At 40.9% G+C, this 15,858-nt stretch overlaps 1 protein-coding gene across 3 annotated transcripts in view; it reads right to left on the minus strand.

Moving 5' to 3' along the window:
• LOC124613242 (ATP-dependent DNA helicase DDX11) overlaps positions 1-15,858 on the minus strand; it is a 166,510-nt gene that overhangs the window by 127,652 nt on the left and 23,000 nt on the right. For all 3 annotated transcript variants that reach the window (XM_047141919.1, XM_047141918.1, XM_047141920.1), the window contains exon 3: positions 12,716-12,856. In XM_047141919.1, coding sequence (XP_046997875.1) covers positions 12,716-12,856 — 141 coding nt within the window. The remainder of the gene's footprint in view (positions 1-12,715; positions 12,857-15,858) is intronic.

Genomic DNA, 15,858 nt, shown 5'->3' on the forward strand with positions numbered 1-15,858 from the left:
AGGATTTCTTGATACAGGAGAGAGCTACTATTACTTACAACAAAGCACTCAAACATCCTATTGTACATTAACCAAAATAATTCCAGAAACGTGTGAAGCAATTTATAAAGCACTGAAGGGAGACTATGTAAAGGTAAATAAATTTTTAGTACACCTGTATGTGCAATAAGAACTATTTTTATTTTTGAATAATTTAATTAATGGAATTAGTGTTCCAACAACTACAAAATTAATAAAAAGTATGAAACCGATGAAGCACTTTTTTAACTTGTGGCATCCAGAGTTCAAAGGTACACAGGGTAGAATGGAAAGCTAAGGAAGAATCTTTTATTTTAGTGTTACCACATCCTCTATTCCAGCTTGCTGAAAAGCTGCCTGGATGTTCCCAGATGTAGAGGTGAATGGCTATAGCTGTGATTGTGGACATATGTTGCCTGCAGCATATTCCACCTGGCCATCAACACAAAATTAATAGAATTCACTGTGCCCATTGCTCACCCTTCCACTTTAGTCGAAGCTTGTGTGTGTGTGTGTGTGTGTGTGTGTGTGTGTGTGTGTGTGTGTGTGTGTGTATGTGTGTATGTGTGTGTGTGTGTGTGTATATGTGTGTGTGTGTGTGTGTGTGTGTGTGTGTGTGTGCTACCGTCCAGCCACAGAGGAGCATTCCCCTCGTGGATCAGTACCACCCAGGACTGAAACAACCGTGCACAATTTCCACCAGGGTTTCAACTACCTCTCGTCGTGCCCAGGAATGAGAAATGTCCTACCCATTATCATTCCCATCCCTCTGCCCTCCTCTGTGGTATTCTGCCACCCACCAAAACTACACAGCATCCTCGTCCACCTCTACACAACCCCTGCTCCCGACCCCTTGACCAAGCAGTGGTGCAGTGGTTAGGACACTGGACTCACATTCGGGAGGATGACGGTTCAATTCCGCGTCTGGCCATCCTGATTTAGGTTTTCCGTGATTTCCCTAAATCACTCCAGACAAATGCTGGGATGGTTCCTTCGAAAGGGCACGGCTAACTTCCTTCCCCATCCTCCCCTAATCCAATTAGACCAATAACCCCGCTGTTTGGTCTCCTCACCCAAACAACCCCCCCCCCCCCAAACCCCTTGCCTCATGGCTCAGATCCCTGTAATAGACCTAGATGTAAGACCTGTCCCATACATCCTCCCACCACCACCTACTCCAGTCCGGTCACAAGCATCACCCACCCCATCAAAGGCAGGTTGGTTGGTTGGTTGGTTGGTTGGTTGGTTGGTTCTTTAGAGCCCAAAACTGCTAAGGTCATATGTGCCCCTATCATAACGTAAGAAAAAACAGTACTAAATAAAAGCCTGAAGTGAAAAAGGTAAAACCCAATCATGCAACTTTAAAAAATGGAGCAGCTAAGGACAAGGAAGTCCCTAGGGAAAATTTCTCAAAATATCATTGAGATAGTGGAGGTCCCGGCGAGGAGGGGTGGGAGGGGGTGATCAAATTTGTTTCGAAAGGCCGCTGCAGTGAATAAAAAGTAAGACGCTATTGAGAGAATGTGTATTACCCACTAAAACATCTGATAAAATAAATGGCAAACTCAGGCATAAATGTAAACAGTTAAAAAATGGGCACCAGATAAGAAAGTGGCGACCTGTCAAGAGTTGAGAGCAGTAGGCACAGAGTTGGGCAGGGTCACAACTTAATAAATGATGGTGACTAAAACGACAGTGCCCTATATGAAGCCAGGCTAAAATGACCTCCTTGCAACGTGAGGGCTGAGAGGAAGTCTACAACACTATTGGGAGAGGTTTAATGTCCAGGAGTTTGTTCCCCTGGAGAGAAGACCACTGTGCATTCCAAAGTGAAACTACACGGCGACAAACTGTGACATGAAGATCATCCAAGGGAACAGAATGATTAGCAGGTTGAGGGAAAAGAGGGGCAGCCTTGGCAGCAGCATCAACAGCCTCGTTTCCTGATGTGACCAGGAACCACAGGAACACCACATTGGCTACCCCCACCATAAGTTATTGGAGGCAGACTTGGATCCATTGTACTAAAGGGTGGACTGAGTACAGCCTGTGAAGGCTCTGAAGAGCACAGAGAGAATCTGAGCAGATGACACAATTTGGAAGCACATGTTGCCGGATGTACTGGGTGGCCAGATATAGGACGTAGTGTTCCACAGTAAAAATCAAGCACTGGTCCAGAAGGTGATACTGAAAAGGATCATCGCCAAATCCCACGTGTCTCCTGTTCAGTCCACTGCTGTGGCCGCCCCGGGTACTGACTGCACTGAGGTTGACCACTCACCAGTGGTTGAGTGGGAGATCATTCCAAAGTCTGTAAAGCAGCGAAAAACTTCCGAGGGGCCGATCGTAGGGCCTACCCAGTTCGTTTGGCAAACAGGTTTCTGGCGTTATCTGTGGCTGATGATGTTTTGGAGCTGGATGCAGTCATCCACCCTTTCCCAGAGGAAGCTTCTCAGCCCGCAAGATCTGAGCGTTCACAGAGGGTGGGTTTGCTGGTAGTTGGGAGCTCCAACGTTAGGGGCGTAATGGGGCCCCTTAGGAACATGGTTGCCAAGGAGGGGAAGGAAGCCAGTATGCACTCCATGGGAGTCATTCCAGATGTGTAAAGGCTGCTTCCGGATGCCATGAAGAGTACAGGGTGCAGCCAACTGCAAGTGGTGGCTCATGTCGGTACTAGTGACATATGTCGCTTTGGATTGGAGGAGATCCTCTTTGGTTTTGGGCGGCTAGCGGAAATGGTAAAGGCTGCTAGTCTTGCTTGCGAGATTAAGGCGGAGCTCACCATCTGGAGCATCATCGATAGAGCCGACTGTGGTCCTTTGGTGCAGAGCCGAGTGGAGGGTCTGAATCAGAGGCTCAGGCAGTTCTGCAACCGTGTAGGCTGCAGATTCCTTGACATGTGCCATCAAGTGGGGGGTTTCCAGGTTCCCTTTAATAGGTCAGGAGTCCACTACACACAGGAAGTGGCTGCACGGGTAGCGGAGGCTGTGTGGGAGGGAATGGGCTGTTTTTTAGGTTAGAGGGCCTCAGGGAACCACAGAAAGGGCATCCGTCTAAAAGGGGAAAGGTAAAACACAGTAAGTTTGTTGTAGAAATGATCAGTATTGTAGTTGAAAATTGTCATAGCTTTATTGGGAAAGAACCATAGCTCCAAGCCCTAATAGAAAGCACTGAAACTCAAATAGTTGTAGGTACAGAAATCTGGCTAAAGCTCAAAATAAGCTCAGCAGAAATTTTTTCTAACAATCTAACAGTGTTCAGAAAGGATAGATTAAATACAATTGGTGGTGGCCTTGTAGTGAAACCGAAGTAGATAGTACCTGCAAAATAGTATGGGTAGAGGTTATACTTGACAATCAGACTAAACTATTAATTGGGTCGTTTTACTGGCCCCTGACTCAGAAGATACAGTTGCTGAACAGTTCAAAGAAAACTTGAGTCTCATTTCAAATAGGTACCCCTCTCATACAATTATAGTCGGTGGTGACTTTAACCTACCCTCAATATGCTGGAAAAATTATATGTTTAAAGCCAGCGACAGGCATAAAACATCATCCGAAATTGTACTGAATGCTTCCTCAGAAAATTATTTTGAACAATTAGTGCATGAACTCACTCGAAGCATAAATGGTTGCGAAAGCATACTTGACCTCTTAGCAACAAATAATCCTGGACAAATAGTGAGTATCACGACGAATACAGGAATTACCGACAAGGCAGTAGCTGCTAGGCTGAATACTGTAATTCCTACAACCATCAAAAAGAAACGCAAACTACTTCTATTTAAAAAAGCTGAAAAAATGTTCTTAACACCTTTTTAAGAAACAAGCTCCAGTCCTTCTGAAATGATCACGTAAGTGTGGAAAAGTTATGGAATGATTTCAAAGAGATAGAATCGATTGCAATTGAGAGATATATATCACGTAAATTAATAAGTGATGGTACTGATCCCCCATGGTATACAAAATGGGTCAGATCGCTGCTGCAGAAGCAGCGAAAAAAACATGCCAAATTTAAAAGAACGCAAAATCTCCCCAAGACTGGCAAAGTTTTGCAGAAGTTCGAAATGTAGCGCGTACTTCAATGTGCGATGCTTTCAATAATTTCCACAACGAAACTCTGTCTCGAAATCTGGCAGAAACCCCAAAGAGGTTCTGGTCATGCATAAAGCACACCAGTGGCAAGACGCAATCAATACCTTCACTGCGCGATAACAACAGTGAGGTCACTGATAACAGTGCCACTAAAGCAGAGTTATTAAACACAATATTCCGAAACTTCTTCACCAAAGAAGGTGAAGTAAATATTCCTGAATTCCAATCAAGAACAACTGCCAAGAGGAGAAACATAGAAATAGATATCCTCGGTGTCCCAAAGCAGCTTAAATCACTTAGTAAAAGCAAGGCTTCCAGTCCAGATTGCATACCAGTCAGGTTCCTCTCAGAGTATGCTGATAAAATAGCTCCATATTTAGCAATTATATACAACTGCTCGCTCACAGAAAGATCCGTACCTAAAAAGACTGGAAAATTGCTCAAGTCACATCAATACCCAAAAAGGGAAGTAGGAGTAATCCATTGAATTGCAGGCCCGTATCACTAACGTCAATTTGCAGTAGGGTTTTGGAACATATACTGTATTCGAACATTATGAAATACGTCGAAGAAAATGGTTTACTGACACGTAGTCAGCACGGATTCAGAAAATATTGTTCTTGCAAAACACAACTAGCTCTTTATACTCATGAAGTAATGAGTGCTATCGACAGGGGATGTCAAATTGATTCCATATTTTTAGATTTCCAGAAGGTTTTGACACCGTTCCTCACAAGCATCTTCTAACCAAACTGCATGCCTATGGAATATTGCCTCAGTTGTGTGACTGGATTCATGATTTCCTGTCAGAAAGGTCACAGTTCGTAGTAATAGACGAAAAGTCATTGAGTAAAACAGAAATAACATCCAGCGTTCCCCAAGGAAGTGTTATAGGCCCTCCATTGTTCCTGATCTATATTAATGACATAGGAGACAATATCAGTAGCCCTCTTAGATTATTTGCAGATGATACTGTCATTTACAGTCTTGTAAAGTCATCAGATGACCAAAATTAATTGCAAAATGATTTAGATAAGATATCTGTGTGGTGCGAAAAGTGGCAACTGAACCTGAATAAAGAAAAGTGTGAAGTTATCCATATGAGTACTAAAAGAAATCCGCTAAATTTCGATTACACGGTAAGTCACACAGACTTGGGGATTACCATTACAAATACCCTAAATTGGAACAATCACATAGGTAATGTTGTGGGTAGAGCCAACCAAAGACTGCGATTTTTTGGCAGAACACTTAGAAGGTGCAACAGGTCTACTACGGAGACTGCTTATATCATGCTTGTCCACCCTATTCTGGAGTATTGCTGTGCAGTGTGAGATCCACATCAGATGGGACTGACGGATGGCATCGAAAAAGTACAAAGAAGGGCAGCTCGTTTTGTGTCATCGTGAAGTAGGGGAGATAGTGCCACAGACATGATATGTGAATTGGAGTGGCAATTATTAAAACAAAGGTGCTTTTCTTTGCAACGGGATCTTCTCATGAAATTTCAATCACCAGTTTTCTCCTCCGATTGCGAAAACATTCTGTTGGCACTCATCTACACAGGGAGAAACGATCATCATGATAAAACAAGAGAAATCACGGCTCGCACAGAAAAATTTAAGTGCTCATTTTTCCCGTGCGCCGTTCGAGAGTGGAACAGTAGAGAGACAGCTTGAAGGTGGTTCATTAAACCCTCTGCCAGGCACTTTACTGTGAATAGCAGAGTAATCACATAGCTGTAGATGTTGATGTAGATGTAGACACTGCCCCCAAACTGGATGTGAAGTGTGAGAAAATCGTTGCGATACACCAGGCCAGGAGTAGGGTCCTTAGCAAGTGAATGGAGTCCAAAATGAACACTTACCCCGGCACAAAGCCAGGGCAGTGAAGAACTCGTACCCATGGCGAATGCGGCAGGAAGTGTAAAGCAAAGCTGTCGAAGCAGCAAATGAGAGTGAAATCCAAGAGGCAACAGAGAAGACACGTACAGCCCATACTAGCAGTCAAGGGAATCGTCAAACAAGGGAGCATAGGATGGATGACCAGGCACAGAAGACAGACGGCTCGCGTAACGACTGAGGAGAACGTGCCACTGGTAGGACATTGGTAAGTCAGCAGCCTCAGCATAAGGACTCTCAACAGGCTAGTATAGTAGGTACCAGTGGCAATTGGAGGGTGTTAAGACGACATAAGATAGACGGATGTAGGGATGAATATATGATACATCCATAATCCAGTTTCAAATGGACAAGGGACCAGTATAAGTAGGGGATGACGGTGTGGTCCACTGCCCACAAGGTACAGCATAAAACACTAGCACATTGAGGGAGAGAGTACAGCAAACTACCAGGTAAGAGATGTGAGAAGACCAACAGTTTCCTGTCAAACATAGCCCCAAGAAATTCGTAGTTTCAACAAATGGAAGAAGGACGGGGTCATGAAATAGGGACAGAGGAAGAATCTCCCAGTGCCACCAAAAGTTCATACAGACAGTCTTCTCAATGGAAAAGCAGAAGCCAATGAAATTGAGACTGCGATGCGCTTTAGTAAGCCAATCATAGCTGACGTCAAGTGATCTCGTCAGCCAATGAGAGCAGATCTTCAGAGCATACGACACGTGACGTAGAACGGGATGAAGAGCATGCATATTTAACTTCCCTCATAGTACAAGCAATATTGTAACATTCACAATTCTAGGAGGAGAAAGATATCGTCCTTGCCTCCGCCGCTCATTTCAGAGGGAGGACGGAAGGATGGTAATGGGTGGAACTCGAAATGTCCACAAAATATCGGCCCAAGGTGTTGGAGATATAAAGAGGGTCTACAATGACATTGTTTGCTACGGTCAGACGCGGAACTGGGGAATGAACCGCACTTCCTGAAAGCTGCTGGAGATTACCCCCAAACAACAGAAGGGGGAGTAAAACTGTTAAAAGAGCTTTGAAAAGAAAGCTAATTGGCTTTTCACTATCCCTGAAAATGCAATGACACTGCACACATAGCTGTTTATAACAGATAGGATAGCTCATATCTGCATGTGGATTGCACCATGGCATGCATCATTCCATCAGGGGACATGGGCATGCCTTGGCAAGAAAGAGGTGTGAGGTATGCAACATTCCGCAGAAGTAAGGATAGCGTATGTAAGGTATTCTACCTGTTGCCAATACAAGGGAAGTGGTGTTAATCGAAAGAGGCCAGCACACACAGGATAGGTATTACCAAACAAACGACACAGGAGAAACGATCACTCGACTATGTGTCAGAGAGAATAGATCACTCGGGATGACGAACACGCTGAACAGTAACCAGGGTTTACACGTAGACAAGGAAAAAAAATTCCCGGATTTTTCCCGGATGTCCCAGTTAAAAAATACACTTTTTCCCAGGTGAGGCAGCGGGCTCTTAGAGGCCTCATCCACCTTATGTGATTGTCGACATCTCAGGTCACACCTCTCGGACTAAAGACAGAAGGACCAATCGGCATAGAGGATAGTACCAGCTCAGGCAATAACCCCTCGCTGAGCCTGGGGGGTACATACGAGCCCTACTTGTCGACCCGGGGCTGGGAACTACGCGGTACCCAGTCACCTGATACGCATCAAATGCACGGGCCGGCTTGCAGGAATGCACAGAGAGGAAGAAGGAAAAAAGGAAAAAGAGAGACCTCAAACACCGAAGCAGTAGAAGGGTAAGAAAACAAGGAGAATGAAAGAAAGACGTGTAGGCAGGACAAATCTATAAACACTTTTACCAAAAACCTCAGTTTCCCAAAGAAGGCATATGACTCGGTCCCCAAGGGATGAGAAAAGAATAACAGGTATTATACCATGCAGCACAGAAATGAAAACAGCACTGCAAAGGCTGGGGGCCCACATAGCCAAGCATGTACTCATCAAAGAGTCTACTACTACTACTACTACTACTACTACTATTATTCTTTCTTTTCTCAGACATTATGTCTCGTCAAAAATGGAAAATGACACGGACCTCGATCAAGCGTGACTTCCTTTTAACTGTACGGTATATGTTACATTGCATTTAGGAACTTTCGGGTAATTGAACAAGTATCAATAATTACAGATTTCTGTAGTTGTATATATAAGTCTGGATGTAGCTGTATTGTGTTGATGTACTGGTGGATATTGTGTGGTATGACTCCTGCAGTTGATAGTATAATTGGTATAATGTCAACTTTATCCTGATGCCACATGTCCTTGACTTCCTCAGCCAGTTGGATGTATTTTTCAATTTTTTCTCCTGTTTTCTTCTGTATATTTGTTGTATTGGGTATGGATATTTCGATTAGTTGTGTTAATTTCTTCTTTTTATTGGTGAGTATGATGTCAGGTTTGTTATGTGGTGTTGTTTTATCTGTTATAATGGTTCTGTTCCAGTATAATTTGTATTCATCATTCTCCAGAACATTTTGTGGTGCATACTTGTATGTGGGAACGTGTTGTTTTATTAGTTTATGTTGTATGGCAAGTTGTTGATGTATTATTTTTGCTACATTGTCATGTCTTCTGAGGTATTCTGTATTTGCTAGTATTGTACATCCGCTCGTGATGTGATCTACTGTTTCTATTTGTTGTTTACAAAGTCTGCATTTATCCGTTGTGGTATTGGGATCTTTAATAATATGCTTGCTGTAATACCTGGTGTTTATTGTTTGATCCTGTATTGCAATCATGAATCCTTCTGTCTCACTGTATATATTGCCTTTTCTTAGCCATGTGTTGGATGGGTCTTGATCTATGTGTGGCTGTGTTAGATGATGCGGGTGCTTGCCATGTAGTGTTTTCTTTTTCCAATTTACTTTCTCCGTATCAGTTGATGTTATGTGATCTAAAGCGTTGTAGAGATGGTTATGAAATAGTAGTGGTGTAGCCGATGTTTTTATATGAGTGATTCATTTGTGTATTTTGCTAGTTTCTGCTCGTTCTAGAAAGAATTTTCTTAAATTCTCTACTTGTCCATAATGTAGGTTTTTTATGTCGATAAATCCCCATCCTCCTTCCTTTCTGCTTAATGCGAATCTTTCTGTTGCTGAATGTATGTGATGTATTCTATATTTGTGGCATTGTGATTGTGTAAGTGTATTTAGTGCTTCTAGGTCTGTGTTACTCCATTTCACTACTCCAAATGAGTAGGTCAATATTGGTGTAGCGTAAGTATTTATAACTTTTGTTTTGTTTCTTGCTGTCAATTCTGTTTTCAGTATTTTTGTTAGTCTTTGTCTATATTTTGCTTTTAGTTCTTCTTTAATATTTGTATTATCTATTCCTACGTTTTGTCTGTATCCTAGATATTTATAGGGATCTGTTTTTTCCATCGCTTCTGTGCAGTCGCTGTGGTTACCAATATGTAATCTTCTTGTATAGTGTGTTTTCCCTTGACTATGCTATTTTTCTTACATTTGTCTGTTCCAAAAGCCATATTTATCATTACTGAATACTTCTGTTATCTTTAGTAATTGTTTGAGTTGTTGATTTGTTGCTGCCAGTAGTTTTAGATCATCCATGTATAGCAAATGTGTGATTTTGTGTGGGTATGTTCCAGTAATATTGTATCCATAATTTGTATTATTTACCATGTTGGATAGTGGATTCAGAGCAAGACAGAACCAGAAAGGACTTAATGAGTCTCCTTGGTATATTCCACGCTTAATCTGTATTGCCTGTGATGTGATATTATTTAAATTTGTTTGGATATTAAGTGTGGTTCTCCAATTTTTCATTACTATGTTTAGGAACTGTATCAATTTAGGATCCACTTTGTATATTTCCAATATTTGTAGTAACCATGAGTGGGGTACACTATCAAAAGCTTTTTGATAATCAATGTATGCTGGGTTTGCTGTGTCTGCTTGATCTTTAGGTTTCAGATAAGTTATTCCATGTGTAAGTGTATCAGGGAATGTGTATGGGTCTGCAATGTAACTGTTAAATAATTTAATATAATGGAAGGAAACATTCCACGCGGGAAAAGTAAATATATAAAAACAAAGATGAGGTGACTTACCGAACAAAAGCGCTGGCAGGTCGATAGACACACAAACAAACACAAACACACACACAAAATTCAAGCTTTCGCAACAAACTGTTGCCTCATCAGGAAAGAGGGAAGGAGAGGGGAAGACGAAAGGAAGTGGGTTTTAAGGGAGAGGGTAAGGAGTCATTCCAATCCCGGGAGCGGAAAGACTTACCTTAGGGGGAAAAAAGGACAGGTATACACTCGCACACACGCACATATCCATCCACACATACAGACACAAGCAGACATATTTCTGTCTGCTTGTGTCTGTATGTGTGGATGGATATGTGCGTGTGTGCGAGTGTATACCTGTCCTTTTTTCCCCCTAAGGTAAGTCTTTCCGCTCCCGGGATTGGAATGACTCCTTACCCTCTCCCTTAAAACCCACTTCCTTTCGTCTTCCCCTCTCCTTCCCTCTTTCCTGATGAGGCAACAGTTTGTTGCGAAAGCTTGAATTTTGTGTGTGTGTTTGTGTGTCTATCGACCTGCCAGCGCTTTTGTTCGGTAAGTCACCTCATCTTTGTTTTTATGTTAAATAATTTAGTTAGATGTGAATGTGTTGAGGTGAACTTCTTTAGCCAGAAATTTGCTATCTTATCTTTTCCAGGGGCTTTCCAATTGTGAGTAGAATTAATTGCTTGGGTGACTTCATGTTGCAAAATTATCACCTTTGTTTAGTTTTAGCTTGATATGTCACCTCTGCATCTATTATCAGTTGCTCTTTACATCCTCGTGCTCCTTTGCAACAGCCTTTTTGTTCTTCATTTATAATTTTGTTCTGTGTTATATGTGTCATTAATTTCTGTGTAATGACTGAAGTTAATATTTTGTATATTGTTGGTAGGTATGTTATGGAGCGATATTTAGCTGGGTTTGCTGTGTCTGCTTGATCTTTAGGTTTCAGATAAGTTATTCCATGTGTAAGTGTATCAGGGAATGTGTATGGGTCTGCAATGTAACTGTTAAATAATTTAGTTAGATGTGAATGTGTTGAGGTGAACTTCTTTAGCCAGAAATTTGCTATCTTATCTATTCCAGGGGCTTTCCAATTGTGAGTAGAATTAATTGCTTGGGTGACTTCATGTTGCAAAATTATCACTTCAGGCATTTGTGTTACCATCTTGTATGTGTCTGTCTCTGCTTGTATCCACCGTGCATGCCTGTTATGTTGTACCGGGTTTGACCATATGTTGCTCCAGAAGTGTTCCATGTCTGTTATGTTTGGTGGATTGTCTATTTTTATGTGTGTGTTATCTATTGTCTGGTAAAATTTCTTTTGGTTTGTGTTGAATGTTTGGTTTTGTTTCCTTCTATTTTCACTTTTTTTGTATCTGCTAAGTCGTTTGGCCAATGCTTGTAATTTCTGCTTCTTTTCGTCTAATTGCTCTGTCGCTTCTTGTTGTGAGATTTTACCTAACTTTTTTCGTTTTTTTCCCGAGATTTCATTTCTTATAAATTGTGTTAGCTGTCCGATGTCTTTTCTCAGTTTTTCTATTCTGATCTGTAGCCTGTGTTGCCATGCTGGTTTTGTGGGTTTCTTCTGTGTGTTGGTTTGTTCTGATCTCTGCCTAGTGTGTATATTTAGTGTAGTGAGTGCTCCTACATAAACCAGTAGTTGTAACTCTTCCATAGTTGTGTTTTCATTTATTTTGTTGTGTATGATTGTGTTGATAGTTTTTATTGTTGTTTCGACTTGTGGGTTATTTGGCGGTCTTTGCAAGAATGGTCTAATGTCTGTATTTGTGTCTTTGTATACTATATATGTCAGCTGAAATTTTTCTTCTATATCTAACATGTGTCACTTCTTGTTCTATTTGTGCTTGTTCTGGTGGCTGTCTTAAGATTTCGTTTTCCTCTGATTGTTTAATTGATGCGTGTTGTTCTTTGTTTGTTTGCTCTGGGATGTTTGAGTCCATTACTGTATTTTCTTCTTCTTCTGATTGCACATTATTTTGTTCCAGTATTTGTTGTACTTGTTGTTTGATGTTTTCTAATTCTGACTGGGGTATCCTGTTATTTTTTATTACTACACGGATCTGATCAGCTAATCGTTGTTCTGTTAAAAATTTTAATTCTGGGTATCTGGTAATGAATGTTGTGTATACTTGAGATCTGTATCCAGTTGTGTTGGTTCCTAGGTTTGTTGCTTGGTAATAACAGAACATGAGGTGTCGATTAACTTCATCTGACCATCTCATCCTCTGTCTTTGTTTTCCTTCTAGGGTGGTTGCAGGAAGCATATCCTGCAAAACACCTCTATTTGGATTTAAATCATTTTCCAGTTGGCTAGCAGTTTCGTTACCATTGTGGGCGGGCATAGGGTTCAAGCGTCGTCCCCGACCATGACGGCACTTGTCCGAGGCTTCTTTAGTTCTGCCCTGAACCAACTAATCACACTAAAAGGGGGGTTAGCCCTATTAGTGGTTTGTTCTTTTCGTCGCCTTTTACGACTGGCAGAACATACCGGAGGCCGATTCTTTTCCCGGGCCTCCACGGGATTTATTATTATTATTATTATTATTATTAATTGTTGTTTGTCATACATTTTAAGAAATTTATCTGACCTTTTTGACATTGTTCCTTAGGCTGCGCAACTTCTCCTCTCTCTTGTGAATAGAACTGAGTTGCCGTGCAATCGTGTTTAATTTGTTTCTCAGTTCCACTCCTTGAGCCTGCTGACCCAACCAGTCAACTGCATTTTCTGCCTGGATATTAAACATTGTAAATGTAATACACCAGTTTAAAACATACATTTTGTGTGAATTTTTAACTAAAAATTAAATTTAATTTCTCAATACTGAAGTAAAAAAACTTAAAGGGTATATGAAAACAACTACGTATGAACACTTGACAGTCAGAAGTAAAATCTCAATACTGAAAAATTAGAACAGTTAATTAGTAACAAAAATTAGACACGAGTTATAGAATAGGACAAAGGATGCTGCATCTTGGAAGGAGAAGTAGAAAGGGCTTGAAGAGAGATGAAGAACCACGAAGCAAGTGGAACTGGTGGATTATCCGCAGAGGTGTTTAAGAGTCTTGGGAGTAGTGGTGTGAAAGAGCTAACTTATCTATGTAATAAGATGTATAAAAAAGGTAAACAGCCAGATGACTTTCTCTCAGCAGTAATCATACCAATTGAGAAGAAAAGCAATCACAAGAAATATGAGGATTTTAGAACTGTAAGTTTGATTTCCCTCGTAGCAAAAGTTCTACTACGGGTGATAAATAGGAGACTTCACAGAAGACTGGAACAAAGTATTGCAGAGAAACAGTATGGATTTAAAAGAGGAAAAGGTACAAGACATGCAGTTGGACTGTTGAGAATGATAGGTGAGAGATACATTGAAAGAGGAAAGTGAAGCTTATACCGTTTTCACTGAGCTGGATGAAGCCTTCGATCAAGTACAGTGGAATAAATTAATGGACATTTTAAGGAAGAATGTTGTTGACCGGAGGGGTAGGAGGCTGTTTAAGAACCCATACCTACAACAGAAAATACAAACACAGATTGGGAATGAGATGACAGAGGAAACTACAATTGGAAGGTGAGTGAAACACAGCTGCTGTCTCTCCAAAACAAATTTGGAGCATATTATTCAGAAATGTTTAAAATGAAAAAGATGAGTGTGTGTTGGTAGTAGGAGACTACAATGTATCCGGTTTGTGGATGATATGGTGTTATTGGGAGAGAGCGAAAAAACTATGACCAGAATATTAAAAGAATGAAATAACACCTGTGAGGAAATTTGAATGAGAATTAATGAGAAAAAGACAAAATGTATGGCGATAAGTGCAAGAAGAACTACAAAGTTAGGAGAGAAAGATACAGAATAAGTTAGTGCTTTCAAATATCTAGGAAGTATAATTACAGGTGACATGAGATGTAATAAGGAGGTGAAAAGACGTACAGTGATCACCAAGAACGCATTTAATAAGAAAAGGAGGCTTCTATGTGGATGCATGTACAAGTACCTGAGGAAGAGACTGGCGAAGTGCTTTATATGGAGCTTGGCATTATACAGAGCTGAGATGTGGACACTGAGAAAAGAGGAAGAAATAAGAACAGAAGCGTTTCAGACATGAATTTGGAGAAAGATGAAAGGGATAACATGAGTAAAAGTGAGAAAGGAGGAGGTGCTGAGAGGAGTCGGGGAAGAGAGACAAATTATAAAGATAATCAGGTATAGGAAACACTGTTCGCTTGGACACTGGAAGAGAATGAACGCTATGAGGGAACAGTGAATGGCAGAAGAAGAAGACACAGAAGAAACCAGGTTGTGGATAGTATAAAGATAGGAAACAATTATGAGAAAACAAAGACGGTCACAAATGACAAGAGTGCATGGAGAGCTACATGTGAAGACCTATCCTATGGCAGAACACCGATGGTGGTGGTGGTGGTGACAATGAAAAACATCAATACTCTAAGAGCAAAAGTAACTGTCACAGAATGTAAATACATCTCTGCATTCTGATATTACTTTGAAGGGAGTTTAACAGTACTGGTGGCGGTGTTGGTGTCAGCTATAGTGTTCTACGACATGATTATCAGTGCCTTGCTGAATATGAATGTATGCATTTCGTGAGAAGTCTTTTCTCATAAAAAAGCTTGCGACTGTCTCATGAAGACTTTTTAGGGACTCTCAGGCAATGAAAATGTCTGCGAGAGTGAGGAGGGTTGTGTCCCCCCTCCTCTCCCCAGGGTACACTCTCAGTGAGAGCCAATCCTCCCAACCCACACCAAAGCCAATACTTCAGATGGATAACATACTGTCCTTTACTGGAGAAAACCCAATATCAGTTGTCCAAAAAGTTTACTGTCCATCTACATTGCAAATATTTGTAAAATTGGTTTCATCAAACCGCCTTCAGATCTGATAAGGAGACTTTACATACCGGCCCTCTTAGATTTTCTTCGTAAGTGTAGGATTTGTAGTTCAGCACCCAGACATTAATTTTCTAAAACTGTACAACACAATTCTCAAAATAACTTGAAAAAAAGTCTTTGGAGTTTAGAAGTTTTCCAATAGTTGTTAAGTACAAAATAATTACACCCAATTAACATAACTGCTGGTAGCTACGTATCATGAAAGTACTGCAATCTGATTAGCAGCAGATTCTTTTTTTTTTTACTTTTTTAAGATTCTACGAAAGTGTGCTGAAAAGTAATGCCTCCAGATTTTTTATGTGCAAATTCTTAAATCAATATAAAATAAACAGATGTTATTAACATTCTACATGTTTATTCTTCACGTATGCATATTTATTTCTCAACATAGTTACCATTTCTCCCAGCAAGAGATCAGTTTGTTGATACCGTCACTGTAGAATTTTGACTTTGTTGATGGAGTTGTCACCTCACCTCCGCTTGCACCACCTCATCACTATCAAAGTGAAGCCCTAAGAAAATCAGATGGGGCCACGTTGGGAATCTATGGAGCTTGAGCGATGACAGACAACCCAACTTGACTGATTGTTGCAGATGTTGCATCACTCGCATTTGGCCTAGAATTGTCATGTTGAAGGAGAGGGTGCTCCATGTGTGGACAAACTCTTAGAATTTGAAAGTTGATTACAGCACTCTGTTTCTCTCGCACCGACATAGTTACATTAAACAACACTATGTCACATGTTACAATTCAGAGCCCTCTAACAGCAAAGGGCTGGAAATATGTAGACATGAATAACAAAGTTGTAGAATGTT

This window comes from Schistocerca americana, chromosome 4 (assembly GCF_021461395.2).
Source record: "Schistocerca americana isolate TAMUIC-IGC-003095 chromosome 4, iqSchAmer2.1, whole genome shotgun sequence".
NCBI lineage: Eukaryota > Metazoa > Arthropoda > Insecta > Orthoptera > Acrididae > Schistocerca > Schistocerca americana.